We start from the raw sequence: 15,454 nt of genomic DNA, 5'->3' as shown, positions 1-15,454 counted from the left end.
TGCTACCACACCCGGCTAATTTTTTAAAATTTATTTATTATAGAGATGAGGTCTCGTCAAGTTGCCCAGGTGGGTCTCGAACCCGTGGGCTCAGGCAATCCACTCACTTCAGCCTCCCAAGGCGTAGGATTACAGGCTGAGCCACCGAGCCCAGCTGATAATTGCAATTAATTGGAACCATTCAAGTATGTTCACATCTAAGAGTTCATAATAATCCTTTGAAAAGATCTAAATGGTCACCGTGAAAGGGTGATAGGAGAGAAATTTATCTTGCAAAGTGGTAAATAAAAGAAAGTATCAGGTGAGGCGCGGTGGCTTAAGTCTGTAATCCCAGCACTTTGGGAGGCTGAGATGAGAGGATTGCCTGAGTCCAGGGTTTCGAGACTAGCCTGGGCAACTTGGTGAGACCTCTTCTCTACAATAAATCAAAAAATTAACCGGGCATGGTAGCACGTATCTGTAGTTTCAGCTACTTGGAAGGCTGAGGAGGAAAGATCGTCTGAGCCCAGCAGATCGAGGCTGCAGTGGCCATGAGTATGCCACTGCACTTCAGCCTGGGCAGCAGAGTGAGACTCAACTCAGTTAAAAAAAGAAAGAAATCAAGCATTCACCTGCCTTTTTTAGATGAACTGTACCACTGTAACCAATAAGTAGGTGAGGGGAAGCTTCTCTCTTTTTTGAAGTATTCTAACAGATACAGGAAGAAGGAATGATTGAATTGGAATATTACCATTCTGCAATATCTAACAAGTTGATGGATCCAGGAAATGATACTCAATGGCTTTGCAAAAGAGAGACAAAGCAAACGATCTATACCTCTTAAGGAAAAAACCACCTAAAGAAAATGGAATGTGCATCTGATCAAAAGAAAATGGAATGTGCATCTGATCTAACCTCCAGAGTCAACTACCAGTTTATAGGAAATACAGCAGGCAGAAGAATATTTTAAATTACACTATAGAAATGCAATCAGCAGAAATCTAGATCATAGAAAAAACTCCACAGGAATAAAAGAGTGTTTGGATTTTTTTCAATATACAATTGCAAGGAAAAACATTATTTATTTATTTATTTATTTATTTATTTATTTATTTTATTTTATTTTTTTTTTTTGAGTTGGAGTCTCACTCTGTCACCCAGACTGGAATGCAGTAGCTGCTTCTGGCCACCACAGTCTCGACCTGCTGGGCTCCGGCGATCCTTCCGCCTCAGCCTTCCAAGTGGCTGGAACTACAGGCGCGCGCTACCGTGCCCGGCTAATTTTTTTTTATTTATTGTAGAGATGAGGTCTCACCAAGTTTCCCAGGCGGATCTCGAACCCATGGGCTCAGGCAATTCACTCACTTCAGCCTCCCAAAGGCGCAGGATTACAGACTGAGCCACTGAGCCCGGCTGGAAAAACGTTTTTTAATAGAAAAGGTACCCATAGATGAAAAGAAGTGGAAAAGACATAAAAAAACAAAACCATGCTATTGTGCTTAAGGATACACATTTAGATGATAAAACTCCAAAGGAAAGTAAGGAAGTAAGTCCACAAAAAGTAAAAAGGAGTACTGGGCAGCATGGTTCCTTCTAGGGAGAAGGGAGAGGACTTCTGATGGCCCATAAGGTTCTAGCTCCTGACATGGGTTACCATTAGAAAGGTGTTTTGCTTTATAATAATTCATTCAACTAGACCAGGTGTGGTGGGCCACATCTATAATCCCAGCACTCTGGAAGGCTGAGGCAGGAGGACCATTTGAGGCCAGGAGTTCAAGACCAGGTTGGGCAACATAGAGAGACCTCATCTCTATACACAAATTTTTTTTTAAATAGCTGAGGGGCAACCCCTTCGGGTCCCCTCCCACTGTGGGTGCTTTTCTGTCCTCTCAATAAATCCTGCTTTTTCACACACACAAAAAAATTAGTTAGGTGTAGTGGTACACATCTATATTGCCAGCTGCTCAGGAGGCTGAGGTAGGAGGATCACTTGAGCCCAGGAGTTCGAAGCTGCAGTGAGCTATGATCACACCACTGTACTCCAGCCTGGATGACAGAACAAGCCCCTAGCTCTTAAAAAAAAAAATAATAATAATCCATTTCAATGAATTTCTTAAACATATGTTCTCTACACTTTTAGGTATTTGTGTTCTATTTAACAATAATAAAGTTTTAAGTTTGAATTAAGTTTCATGGGAAGTACATCTCATAGAACTCAAAGCATCACCAATTACATAAAACTTGGCACCTTACACTGATCCTTAATAAGATAGATACATACATTTTTATGTATGTTTTCTAGTGTATATGGACCACTTCATGAGAAAAGTTATTCAACATAATTTTCTATGCCTTTCTGTGCAGCAGTACAGTTCAACGTTTTTAACGACTACCACCTGAAAATTGTCTGTGTGTATTTAACCAATGGTACCTCTGTGATTTGCTTCCAACTACCTGCAATGAGAAAATGAACTTCTAGAAATACTTTCACGCATTTTTCCCCCTTTGTGTCATTTCTTTGGAGACGGTGTTTTATTTTGTTTTGTTTTTTTGATTCAGAGCCTCACTCTGTCACCTAGGCTGGAATGCAGTGGCACACTCACACCCACTGCAGCCTCGATTTGCTAGGCTCAGGTGATCCCTCTGCCTCAGCCTTCCAAGTAGCTGGCACCACAGACGTGCACTACCACACCCGGCTTATTTTTTTATTTATTGTAAAAACGAGGTCTCAACAAATTGCTCTGGCTAGTCTCAAACCCCTGGGCTCAAGCAATCCTCTTGCCTCCACCTCCCAAAGGGCTGGGACTACAGGCATAAGTCATCTTGCCCAGCCTGGAGATAGTCTTTTAACAGTGGAATTATTCCGTTTAAAAATATAAAGTTATGGCCAGGCTCGGTGGCTCAGCCTGTAATCCCGTGCTTTGGGAGGCCGAGGTGAGTGAATTGCCTGAGCCTGCGGGTTCCAGACCCACCTGGGCAACTTGGCGAGACCTCGTCTCTACAATAAATCAAAAATTAGCCGGGTGTGGTAGCGCATGCCTGTAGTTCCAGTTACTCGGAAGGCTGAGGCGGAAGGATCGCCAGGGCACAGCAGGTTGAGGCTGCGGTGGCCGGGAGCGGCCACTGCACTCCAGTCTGGGCGACAGAGTGAGACTCCAATTAAAAAAAAAAAAAAAAAGTAAAGTTAGGCCAAAAGCAGTAGCTCACGCCTGTAATCCCAGCACTTTGAGAGGCCAAGGTGAGAGGACTGCCTGAGTCCAGGGGTTTGAGACCAGCCTGGGCAACTTGGTGAGACCTCGTATCTACAATAAATCAAAAAATTAGCCAGGCATGGTGGCGTGTGACTATAGTTCCAGCTACTTGGAAAACTGAGGTGGAAGGATCACCTGAGCCCAGCAGGTTAAGGTTGCAGTGGCTGCAAGCATGCCACTGCACTCCAGCCTGGATGAGAGAGTGAGACTCCAACTTAAAAAACAAAACAAAACAAAAAAGCAACAGTGGAATTATTCCATTTAAATATGTGAAGTTAGGTCAGGCATGGTAGCTCAAGTCTATAATCCCAGCACTTTGGGAGGCTGAGGAGAGAGGGTTACCTGAGTCCAGGGGTTCAAGACCAGCCTGGGCAACTTGATGAGACCTCGTCTCTACAATAAATGAAAAAATTAGCCAGGCGTGGTGGCATGCACCTGTAGTTCCAGCTCCTTAGAAGGCTGAGGCGGAAAAATTGCCTGAGCCCAGCAGATTGTGGCTGCAGTGGCTATGAGCATGCCACTGTCCTCTAGCCTGGGCAACAGGATGAGACTCCTACTCAAAAAAAAAAAGTGAAGTTGTATGTGCTCTGAGAAAACTACACTATTTTTCAAGAACAACAAAAGATGACCTACTGCTGTAGCTATGATCTTTAAAAGACACTTGCCAGGAAGTTCTTTTTGCTCCCAGGCTGTAGTGGCTATGAGCATGCCACCGTCCTCTAGCCTGGGCCACAGGATGAGACTCCTACTCAAAAAAAAAAAAAGTGAAGTTGTATGTGCTCTGAGAAAACTACACTATTTTTCAAGGACAACAAAAGATGACCTACTGCTATAGCTATGATCTTTAAAAGACACTTGCCAGGAAGGTCTTTTTGCTCCCAGTCAGGGTCCCTAGACTCCCCCTGCAAACTCAGGTCTTAATATTCTGGTTCCGATCAATGATTTCTGCCTTCTTCCTGTAACCAAGCCCCACACTGTAATTCACTTCTCATCACAGGACTGCTGTTTTCCCTCATATCTGATCCCTACTCTTGATCATCTGCCCAGGGCTGCAGCAGCTCTGACACCGGGTCCTTCTCTGAACCCCAGCTCAATATCTAAGGACCTGCTCTCTGCTCCACGACCTGCTTAAGAATAATAACGTCGCCATCAATACCAGCACTGGGCCAGAGCCAACATCAACACCAACACAGATGCCAACTCCACAGAACGGGAGTCATCTGTCTGCCTGGGTCTCTGGCAGCAGACTCCCTTCACCCCCCAAGCACCATTTCTCTTGCCCAAGCCCTTAGGCCCAGACTGCCTGGTGCTTGATCTTCCCGTTGCCTCAGTTCTTCTCCACCCCAGAGGACCCCTGGGATTGATCCCCACTAAACGCTGAGTTCCAGTGCTCACCACCCTTTCAGGGAATTAGGAGCGGCAGGTCAATGTTTTTTGTTTCTAGAAGAAGGAAAAGAAGGCAAAGTCAAAAGTAGAGGAAGAAGAGGAAAAGAAGGGCTAGGCAAGGTGGCTCATGCCTGCAATCCCAGCACTTTGGGAGGCAGAGGTGAGAGGACTGTCTGAGCTCGGGTCTTCTTGATCAGCCTGAGCAACATGGTGAGACCTCATCTCTACAATAAATCAAAAAAATTAGCCAGGCATGGTGGTGCAGGCCTGTGGTTCCAGCTACTTGGAAAGCTGAGGAGGAAGGATCACCTGAGCCCAGCAGGCAGAGGCTGCGGTGACCATAAGTGTGTCATGGCACTTCAGCCTGGACAACAGAGTGAGACTCCAACTCAAAAAGAAGAGAGAGAGAGAGAGAGAGAGAGAGAGAAAATGAAGGAAGATCACGCATGGTGGCTCAAGCCTGTAATCCCAGCACTTTGGGAGGCCGAGGTGAGGGGATTGCCTCACGGGTTTGAGAACAGCATGGGCAACTTGGCAAGATATCATCTCTACAATAAATCAAAAACTGAGCCAGACGTGGTAGCACATGCCTGTAGTTCCAGCTACTTGGAAGGCTGAGGTGGAAGGATCGCCGGAGCCCAGCAGGTCGACGCCAGGGTGGCCATGAGTGTGCCACTGCACTCCAGCCTGGGCGACAGAGTGAGACTCCAACTCAAAAAAAAAAAAGAAAGAAAGAAAAAGAAGGAAAAAAGAAAAGGGAAGGAAGAAGAGGTGGAGAAAAACCATAGGGCAGACATGTGGAACTGTGTTCTATTCTTTTTTGACTCAAGTGTGCCTAAATAAAGCCAAGCAAAGAATGTAAAGAGCTGACATTGACTGGAGGCCACTTTCTTGAGCCAAAATAGCCTTTGAAGAGAGCTTCTTGGGTGATCCCACTCACACACACCGCTTCACGTCTAAATATTCATCCAGAACTCTGTACACATCACAGCCTTATTTCCTTGGTGCTTCCACCTGTCCCCCAGGAGGAGAGAGGTGAGAGAACATATAATCACTCCTCGGGGGCTCCCTGATCTCTCACCCAGGGAGGTTCCTGAGCTCTCCGGTTAGATACCTGTGAGGGCAACCAGGTGCGGCAGGCAGAGGCGGTTGGCCAGGATGATAAGCTTCATGTCGTCCAGGTCGGGGCTGGAGGTGAACATGCCCGTGTAGAGGTATTCCAGCACTGCCCTCATGCAGCTCTTGCTTGTATAAGGAAACACCACCTGGGGCGGGAAGGAATGAGCAGCTCAGGAAAGAAGGAACTCAGCCCCGAGAAACTGAAAAGGCCTGGCCCACACAGCTGGTCTCCCCAGACAGGCACCCTTCCCTGTGCTGTACCTCTATCTGTTGAGAAAACCCTCAGAGCCTGGCCCCCAGAGCAATAATCTGAGCTGAGTCCTGGTTTGCTGACAGCATCCGTGAACAGGGCCCTGATATCTTTTATTTATTTTATTTATTCTTTTAGAAATGGGGTCTCACTCTGTTGCCCAGGCTGGTCTTGAACTCCTAGCTTTAAGTGATCCTCCTGCCTCAGCCTCCCAAGTGAGTAGCTATGATTTTGCCTGGCTTTTAATTTTTTTTTTTTTTTTTGAGTTGAAGTTGCACTCTGTCCAGTCTGGAATACAGTGGCATGCTCCTGGCCACTGCAACCTCGACCTGCTGGGCTCAAGCGATCGTTCTGCCTCAGCCTTCCCAGTAGCCGGAACTACAGGCATGCGCTACCATACCCAGCTAATTTTTTGATTTATTGTAGAGACAAGGTCTCACCATGTTGCCCAGGCTGGTCTCGAACCCAAGGGCTCAGGCAATCCTCTCGCCTAGGCCTCTCAAAGTGCTGGGATTATAGGCTTGAGCCACCGCGTCTGGCCCTAATATCTTTTTTTTTTTATTATTTGAGTTGGAGTCTCACTCTGTCGCCCAGACTGGAGTGCAGTGGCCGCTCCCAGTCACCGCAGCCTCGACCTGCTGGGCTCCGGCGATCCTTCCGCCTCAGCCTTCAGAGTAGCCAGAATTACAGGTATGTGCTACCACACCCGGCTGATTTTTTGATTTATTGTAGAGATGAGGTCTCGCTGCCCAGGCGGGTCTCGAACCCGCAGGCTCAAGCAATCCTCTCACCTCAGCCTCCCAAAGGCGTGGGATTACAGGCTGAGCCACCGAGCCTGGCTCCTAATATCTTTTAAGAGACCAGGGTACTCACTGGTATCCTTTGGAAGCCGCTCTAGCTTAAAAGGTGCTTGCAAGAGTCTTTTTGGTCACCTCAGCCTACAACCTGGCCCCTCCTGTCCCTGCAGGGAGCGTGATAAGTGGGATACAGAATGAGCAAAGCCAACACCAGCTGGCTTCTCTCTGGCTGCTCAAAGCTGCTGCTTTGGGCCTCTGGGATCTCTTCAGAGTAGCGCTGCAACAAAAACTGCTTTCTCATCAGGCGCAAGTCTCTCCAGGTTGCGCTGGGAATCGGCTAGAGCTTTAAAGCTGGCATCTGCAGTACTGAGAAGTGCCCAGGGCTGGCAGGCCCCCTGGGGCTTCCGAGTGTTCCTAGTCTCACATTTTATATATCCAAATCCTACTCCCACTTCAGAGACCAACTCAGATCTCAACCCTTCCGCTAGTCTTGCAGAAGTACTTCCTCCCCAGAAATCTTATGAAACTCACATTCCACAACACAGGATGTAGTGCAACATTATTCTTGTCATTCAAGTATCGGGTGAGACCAGTGCTGAGGGGGATTCTTGGCAGGAGGAAAAGACCTAGTCCCTGTGCTCAGAAGCAATGACAGAACAGTAGGAAAACTGCATGTGGACACTCAGAACTAAGCATTTGCACAAAGTAGAACCTCGCTAACTACAAGGCTGAGTGACAGGCGATTAAGGTTCAGAGAAGATGGAGAGCATCGAGGGGCACTGCCTGGATTCCTCTGCTTGGCTAGGAGAATAGAAAAGGGAGAAGGAACTAAAGGATCTTTCTCTTTTCTCTTCACTCTCTCTCTCTCTTTCTTTCTTTTTCTTTCTTAGTCAGTCTCATTATGTTGCCCAGGCTGGAGTTCAGTGGCACAATCCTGGCTCACTGCAGTCTCAACCCCCTGGGCTCAGGCAATCCTTCCATCTCAGCCTTCCAAGTAGCTGGAACTACAGGCATGTGCCACCACACTCAGCTAATTTTTTAATTTATTTTTTTTTTCTTGGTAGCTATAAAGTCTCGCTATGTTGCCCAGGCTGATTTCCAAGTCCTGGACTCAAGCAATTCTCCTGCCTCGCCCTCCCTCCTGCCCCCAAAGTGCTAGTGTGAGACAGCCCATTGGGCCTGAGCCACTGCAAACGGCCAAAAGAATATTTCTAAGGACAATCAGTCGGTCCCTTCCAACTCTAAGTTTCCAGTCTTGATGTCTAACAAAGTATTGAGGAGGGAACAAGTGAGTTGAGGGAAAGGAGATCACATGAAGCATAACTTTGATTTTCTGCATTTTGATGCTTTGACATCTGGAGCCTTGCTGGGCCTTCCAGGGCCACCCAGAGACAGTCAAGGAGTTGCCTGCAAGCATGCCTTTCATGTGCAAACCAACCCATCCAGAGCCCACACCCCACCAGTTCCTCCATAGGTGCTCATACTCCTTGCCCTATCACCTCAGAGCCAGGTACCAGACAATTAGGGACAGCTGTTACCCTGAAAGCCCACTGAAATTGTTCAAATCAGATAATCCTAAACCTGCTCACCCTGCTTCACCTATTCCTGTCCACAGAAACCTTGTGCTTTCCGTCCCACTCTGGTGCTTCCCATGTGGCCCCATCCTGGTGGGGTGCATGCCCCTCTTCTGGGGACCTGTGAGTAGCAATCTATCTTTTCACTAATTGTAGAGATGAGGTCTCGCCAAGTTGCCCAGGCTGGTCTTGAACCCCTGGGCTCAGGCAATCCTCCCAGCCTCCCAAAGTACTGGGGTTACAGGCGTGAGCCACTGCACCCAGCTACAATCTTTTCAATGGTAGGCATCTACTGATCTGTTGGCCTCACCATACTACAATAACAATAAAATTTTTCTTCTGAAGCCGTGATGAATTCAGCCTGGAACACACACTGAATTTTTTCTAATGTGTGTCATAGGGGCAGCAAAGGTATCATGTAAACAGCCACGGAATTGAAATCTTGGGTTCAAGTACTAACCTCTACTTTCTACTTATACAACTTTGTACAAGTCACTTAACTTCTCAGGGCCTCCCTTTCCTGGGTATATCATGGATATATATGCAACACTATGTGTAAGAGTCATGTGTGAATTCAATGAGATAATGCACTAAAAGTGTTTTCTAAACTCAAGATGTTGCTATAATTCCCTTTCCTGGCATATTGTAAAATCCTTGGCTCTAGGAACCTTCTCATGCAATTCTCTTGGTCCCATCACTCTGTGGTCAGCATATGGTCAATATTGAAGAAAGTACCATTAGATAGTGGGTGCCTCAGATGCAAAGGGTACACATGTCTCTCTCCTCCCTCCCCTTTCTGTCCTTGGCCTTACCTCCCGGGTGGAACTCTCCACAAACGGCCCCCCAAACATGGCAGCCATCCAGTCACAGCTGGAAATCAACAGGGGCTTGTGGGCGCTGATGGTGCCATCATCCAGGATGAAGGTCACATCTGTCCAGAAGGAGAAGAGGCATCACAGGAGAGGACACAGCGAAAGAAGGTGAGATAACCAGTTCCAAGAGTAGTCACTGAGCCCTGACAAGACAGCTTCCTTCTGAAGCCACAAGACGCAGAGTACGAAACAACCAAGCTCCTACCCCAGGAAGAACAGGGCAGCCTTATCTCCAGGACATCAGGAGCTGAGACAGACTCAGAATTTTCATGGAACCAACCCAGAACTCCCCTGCCTTCTAAGCTCGTTCCGTACCTGAGAAGGTGCCTTTTGCCAAGCACTCCTTAACCCGGTTGGTCCGGCGGACGTGGAAGGCCTTGGTGATCTCCTGGTTCATGAAGGCCTCGTTATTGAGAATGTTGGCCACCATCATGCGCAGGTCAAAGACTTCAAGCAGCTCAGCAATGTGTGCGATGTGCATGAGGTCCCGCTCATTCTCGTCCAGCTCCCCCGTGTACAGGTACTTGAGAACAGCCCGGAAGGGCCCTGGCTGGATGGAGCTGTCCATCTTCACCACCACCATCAGCCGAGATTTATAGGTCAGAGGATCTTCTGCCATCTCTTCCTGGATGCTCACAAAAGCTCGGCTCCAGGAAGAGAGCACACGGCCCCTGCCTGGCAGGTACCCTGTTCCATTGCCCCGTAAGATCCCGTCACTGGTTGAGGCTCGGAGGCCGGCAGGCCCAGAGCCACCGGCGTCGTCCACGCTTTCACATACATCGAAGCTGGCTGCTCGAAGCAGGAAGTCCCGCCCGTGGTGGTGGTGGTGATGGTGGTAATGTTGATCGGAGTGGCCCTGGTGGTCCTCTGGGCGGGCGCCCCCTGGCCCTGAGGGGCCCCCCAGCTCCCCCTCACTCAGGTCCATGAGGAACAGGTCGTAGAACTTGGAGGAGGAGGTGGAGAGGTAGATCTTGTGGGCGAAGATGCGCACCCGCTCCTGCAGCACCAGGATGACGTCCGCGCAGAGCGGGTCCTCCAGGAGGTGGGCGGGGCACTCCTCGCTGCTGGAGGGGGGGTCAGGCACCACGATGATGGGGGGTGGCGGCTTGGGGGGCAGGAAGGGTGCCTGCAGCAGAGGTCGCTGCACGTTGCGGAGGTGGGACTTCCAGAACTGGAGGTGGCGGCGGGAGATGAGCGCGGCCCGGATGGCGTTGTCAAAGACGTCCTTGATGCCAAACTGGGCCACCACGCTGGTCTCGTAGTAGGGGATGCCCAGCTCCTTGGCCACCTCCCGACCCTTCTCTGGGGGAAGGATCTCGTTGGGTTTGATGGGCCTAGGGAGTTCAAGAAGGGACACCAAGCTTGTGTCCTTCCATAGGCTGGAGAGACTCTGCTTAGAAGCTGCATCCCCAGCCCCACCCCCACTCCTATCCTTCTCTTTCTCCTCGGTCTGGCCAAATCCTATCAAGCTCCTTCAAGGCCAACCCCAACCCTCTTGTCTTCCAGGAAGCCTCCCTATCTACGCCAGGCCCCAGTGACCTCTCCAGTTCACTCAGTGACAGCACTACCTCTCTGGCAATTAGTACCCAATGCTTTGCATAGTGTTTGCATATTACTTTTTTTTTTTTTAGAGTTGAAGTCTCACTCGGTCGCATAGGCTAGGGTGCAGTGGCACACTCACGGTCACCGCAGCCTAGACCTGCTGGGCTCAGGTGATCCTTCCGCCTCAGCCTTCCAAGCTGGGACCACAGGCATGTGCCACCACACCCGGCTAATGTTTTTATTTACTGTAGATAAGAGGCCTCACCGTGTTGCTCAGGCTGCTCTCGCACCCCTGAACTCAGGCAATCCTCTCGGCTCAGTCTCCCAAAGTGCTGGGATTATAGGCTTGAGCCACCACGCCTGGATCATATTACTTTTCAAGAATATGAAAAGAAAAGTTGTCCTTTTCATGCAAATACCACCTTCCCCTCTCTGTCTTTCCTCATGGTGTTTAGCACAGGACTACCCACAAAGTAGGTGTGCACTAGGTATGTGAATGAATGAATGAGCATGCTTGTTGGCTTCTAATGAGAGCATGCTCCAAATGGAGGGAGATGAGGCTTGATGGGGTTCTCTCGGGGTTGCATGGGGCCAGGCCACAGTGATATGTCCTTCCCTCTGTCTGCCTCCCTGCCTCTCCCCGGGCGCCAGCACCTCCTACCTAGCCAAGGGTCGTCTGGCCCTGTTGACAGCCTCCAGGTCGGCGTAGCGCAGGTCCAGCTGGCAGCCCACCAGGATGACAGGTGCTCGGGGACAGAAGTGCTTGATTTCTGGGTACCACATGGTCTTGACATGGTGGAGGGAATTGGGGTTGGCGATGGAGAAGCACAGAACCACCACATCAGATCTGTGGGTGAGAGAATAAGGTCCTGGGCAGAGAAGGCTGGCGGTGGGTGGCCTGACTCTGGAAGGAGGGATAACATTCACACGCCCCGCCTCCACCCACCCCACACTGGGCTTAGGGATCTGCTCACGTGCTCTTACACAAAACATACAACAGTATCTCCAATGTATGCAGCATTTTAGAGCTCAATCTCTCATTTTGGCCTCACAGCTATTAGGTGAGTTAGAAATGATCATTTTTACCATCTCACAGCTGAGAAATCATCTCCATGCTACTAGGTGGCAAAGCTGGGACTCAAATCAGGCCTCTTGACCCTAAGCCACGGATCCCTTCACTGTTCCACACCCAGGGTCTGCAGAAGTGTTTTCTCCATTCCTTCCTCCCAGCTGAAATTTCAGTGACGTGTCCCTCCCTCTGTCTGCCTCCCTGCCTCTCCCCTGGCACCGGCACCTCCTACCTAGCCAAGGGTCACCAGTTACTTGGGAAAGCAGAACACCCCACCTACTTGGCTCTTTGCAGGCAGCCAGGAGCCTTCCCTACCTCCCATAAGCAAAGCGACGGTCTTTGTGGTGGTCTCCAAAGGTGTCCCAGAGGCGCAGGGAGACACTGACGTCATCTACCACGTCTCGGGAGCGTTCCAGCACCTGAGAAGGGAGTGAGAGGGGAAGGGCTGAAGGGCAGTTCTTGGGGTCCCCTGCATATCCACTTAGGGAAGGCGCCAGCTCATCCTGGAGGATCCCAGGCAGCACTGGGGACAGAGGGGCAGGGCTGGTGTCGCTTGCACATCACTTTCATTCATATGAAGTCTCTGCAGAATCAGTAACAAGGGCAACCTCCAAGGCTACCAGAGCAGAGACCCTAAGAGAGCAGGCATTCTGGGTGTGGAAGGGATGAGCCTCTGGTCTTTTGGTATCAACTGCCGACTTCTTTCCCCCTCTCAGCTCTCATCTCACCCAAGCCCCCAGTGCCCCCCTTCATTAGGGCTGCAGTTACACAAGATGGAGTACCCCAGTCAAAGCAGTGACCCCAGGCACCAACTCAACCATGGAAAACATAGTCAGCCGGACACGGTGGCTCAGTCAGTCATCCCAGCACTTTGGGAGCCGAGGCGAGTGGACTGCCTGAGCCCGAGGGTTCCAAACCAGCCCAGGCAACTTGGCAAGACCTCGTCTCTACAATAAGTCGAAAATTAGACGAGCGTGGTAACGTGCACCTGTAGTTCCGGTTACTTGGAAGGCTGAGATGGAGAGACAGAAGAATTGCCGGAGCCCAGCAGGTAGAGGCTGTGGTGGCCGTGAGCATGCCACTGCACTCCAGCCTAGGCAACAAGAGTGAGACTCCACCTCAAAAAAAAAAAAAAAAAAAAAAAAGGGCAAGGGGCCGGGCTCGGTGACTCAGCCTGTAATCCCAGCACTTCAGGAGGCTGAGGCAAGTGGATTGCCTGAGCCCACGGGTTCAAGACCTGCCTGGCCAACTTGGCAAGCCCTCTTCTCTACAATAAATTTTTTAAAAAAAAGGGAAAGAAAACACAGTCAGAGACGTCTCCTCCAGGGCAGGCTCACCTCAGACCTCTCTCCAGGGGTTCCTTCCTCTTCAGCTGCCCCCGCCTGACCCCTAGGAGACTCGAGCTCTGGAGACCCCAGCCAACCGCTCAAGAAGCCCCAGAGTCCAGATGCGTGGTATGGACCCCTAGCCCAGTGGCCGAGCAGCCTTACCTCCTGGCACACACGGTACTGGTCGATGGCCCACACTGTCGGCACGTGGGTGGCCAGCAGCTGGTACTGGGTGAGGGTTGCATTGCAGGCGCGGGCACAGATGAGTCTGGTCTTGCCCACGGCGTTGTCCCCCACTACAACGCACTTGATGGTCTCTACGTTTGGCCTTTCATAATCCATGTCAGAATCCATTAAATGGGACCTGAGGCAGAGGAAGGAAGCGGTCAGGGTGGCTTGGCATGCCAGCTCTAAGCAGACCAGGGCCAGCTCCCGCAGGTCTCCTCGGTAGGGGCTGCCCCCTCTTTGAGCGCCGGAGCTGATGGGAGGGGAACAGAGCAGGATGCTTTCTGGACAACAGCTCTGCAAGGGTCTGAGGAGTCAGGAGTCCATCCAGGGCGAGAGGAGTGGTGTCCCCACATGGGCCACCTGTCCCCCTCCTGCTCCCACCATCCTCCAGCTGCACGTCTGGGTGGAGACTTGCGAGACAGCCCCAGAGGAGCCCACCCAGGGCCAGCCCTGTCCCCACTACTCTCCAGAGAGAGCAGAGTCTGCCAGGGCAGCTCCCTCATTATCCGCTCTCCTCCTCCTTCCCCAGCAGGGCAGTGGCAGCAGAAAAATAAACAGCTGAGAGAAGCAGAGTCGGCCAAGTCCCCACCCCTTCCCAGCAGGCCCCAAAGCAGGGCCACTTTAAAATTTAATGGACTGGGCAGGGCACAGTGGCTCATGCCTATAATCCCAACACTTTGGGAGGCTGAGGTGGGAGGATTGTCTGAGCCCACGGGTCCAAGACCATCCTGGACAACTTGGTGAGACCTCATCTCTACAATAAATTAAAAAATAAAAAATTAGCCAGGCATGGTGGCGCATGACTGTGGTACCAGCTACATGGAAGGCTGAAGCGGAAGGATCACCTGAGTCCTGCAGGTCTAGGCTGTGATGGCTGTGAGTGTGCCACTGCACTTCTGCCTGGACGACAGAGTAAGACTCTTACTCAAAAAAAAAAAAAAAAAAAAAGTTTCCTTCTAGCTTCTCTGGGATAGGGAGACTTCTGGATGCACCTCTCTGTGGGCCTCCCTTCCTCCACTGTGGGTCTGTCACCTGGCCCATATGTCTCACCTAGCCCTGGGCTGGGCTTTGAGATGGGGAGGGGGCAATTATAGGACTGTGAGTATATAGGCCATGCCCCATGGGTCTCCCTGTCCCCTACCCAGGGCTGTCCTCCCAGCATCCTGTGTCCAGCCTCAAAGAGAATGAGATCTGCCCTCTTCTGCCCTTCCCAGTCCCCCAGACAGCTGGCACTCCTGGGAGATGCTCTCGCCAAACTGGCTACAAGGGTGATGGAGCTGCTGGAGGAAGCAGAGGATTATAAACTTGGGCCTGACTTTCTGGGCAAATGCTTGCCTCAGTTGCCTTCCATATTGAGCAGAGAGGGAGTAGCGTGTTCACCCACAGAGAGAATGGCTCACGCTAACAAACAGAAGGTCTTCCTGTAGTCAAAATGTCATGTCAGTATTCACAAAGCTGTCACCAGGAGACCCCGGGGCTTGAGGGGTTTTCACTAGCCGCCTCCAAGTTGGCATCCACCCTCCTGGGGCGGGGGGACAAGGGAGCAGGGGCAGGGTGGGCATTAATAGGAAGCCCAGTTTCTCCAGTGTCATCATTCCCTGTGTACACAAAAGTGGTCTGGGGGCTGGAGCAACCTGAAGTCATCCTTCCTGGGCCGAGGAAGGCTAAGCTCAGAGTCCTGGAGCCAGGCCACCAGCAGTAAGAGAGACTCCACTCCCGCACCGGGCTGTAACTGGATGCCAACATGCAGGAATGCAGCACTGAAATATCCAAGTAACGATGGCAACTGGGATTTGCGCGAGTGGATGCAACTCAGCAACCTAAGCAAAAAGTGCAGCAAGGACTTTTCAATGAGACAACCTCCTCCTCCTTCTTGGAATTTTACAGGCTCTGGGCCATTCCACAACAAGGGGTCTCCACACAGCTCCCTCCCCAGTCTCCAGGGCGATTTCTGCATCATTCCTTCTCCCTCTCCACCCTCTCCCTGCAGGAACTGTTATTCTAACCACTAACCACCAACTTCACCCTTCTCTCTCTCTCTCTCTCTCTCTCTCTCTCT

The 15,454-nt window shown here is 50.7% G+C and overlaps 1 protein-coding gene across 1 annotated transcript in view; it reads right to left on the bottom strand.

Moving 5' to 3' along the window:
• Positions 1-15,454, bottom strand: part of RHOBTB2 (Rho related BTB domain containing 2) — a 23,656-nt gene that overhangs the window by 5,764 nt on the left and 2,438 nt on the right. Inside the window, exons 2-7 of the mRNA XM_008063559.1 lie at positions 13,330-13,531; positions 12,155-12,258; positions 11,432-11,617; positions 9,544-10,562; positions 9,169-9,287; positions 5,731-5,881 (exon numbers count right to left, since the gene is read on the bottom strand). Coding sequence (XP_008061750.1) covers positions 5,731-5,881; positions 9,169-9,287; positions 9,544-10,562; positions 11,432-11,617; positions 12,155-12,258; positions 13,330-13,521 — 1,771 coding nt within the window. The 5' untranslated portion in view covers positions 13,522-13,531. The remainder of the gene's footprint in view (positions 1-5,730; positions 5,882-9,168; positions 9,288-9,543; positions 10,563-11,431; positions 11,618-12,154; positions 12,259-13,329; positions 13,532-15,454) is intronic.

The sequence above is a fragment of the Carlito syrichta genome, unplaced genomic scaffold, assembly GCF_000164805.1.
Source record: "Carlito syrichta isolate Samal-C Ts95f unplaced genomic scaffold, Tarsius_syrichta-2.0.1 Scaffold306946, whole genome shotgun sequence".
NCBI lineage: Eukaryota > Metazoa > Chordata > Mammalia > Primates > Tarsiidae > Carlito > Carlito syrichta.
The sequence above is the reverse complement of the archived record's forward strand: the minus strand, read 5'-3'. Positions and strand labels throughout refer to the sequence as shown.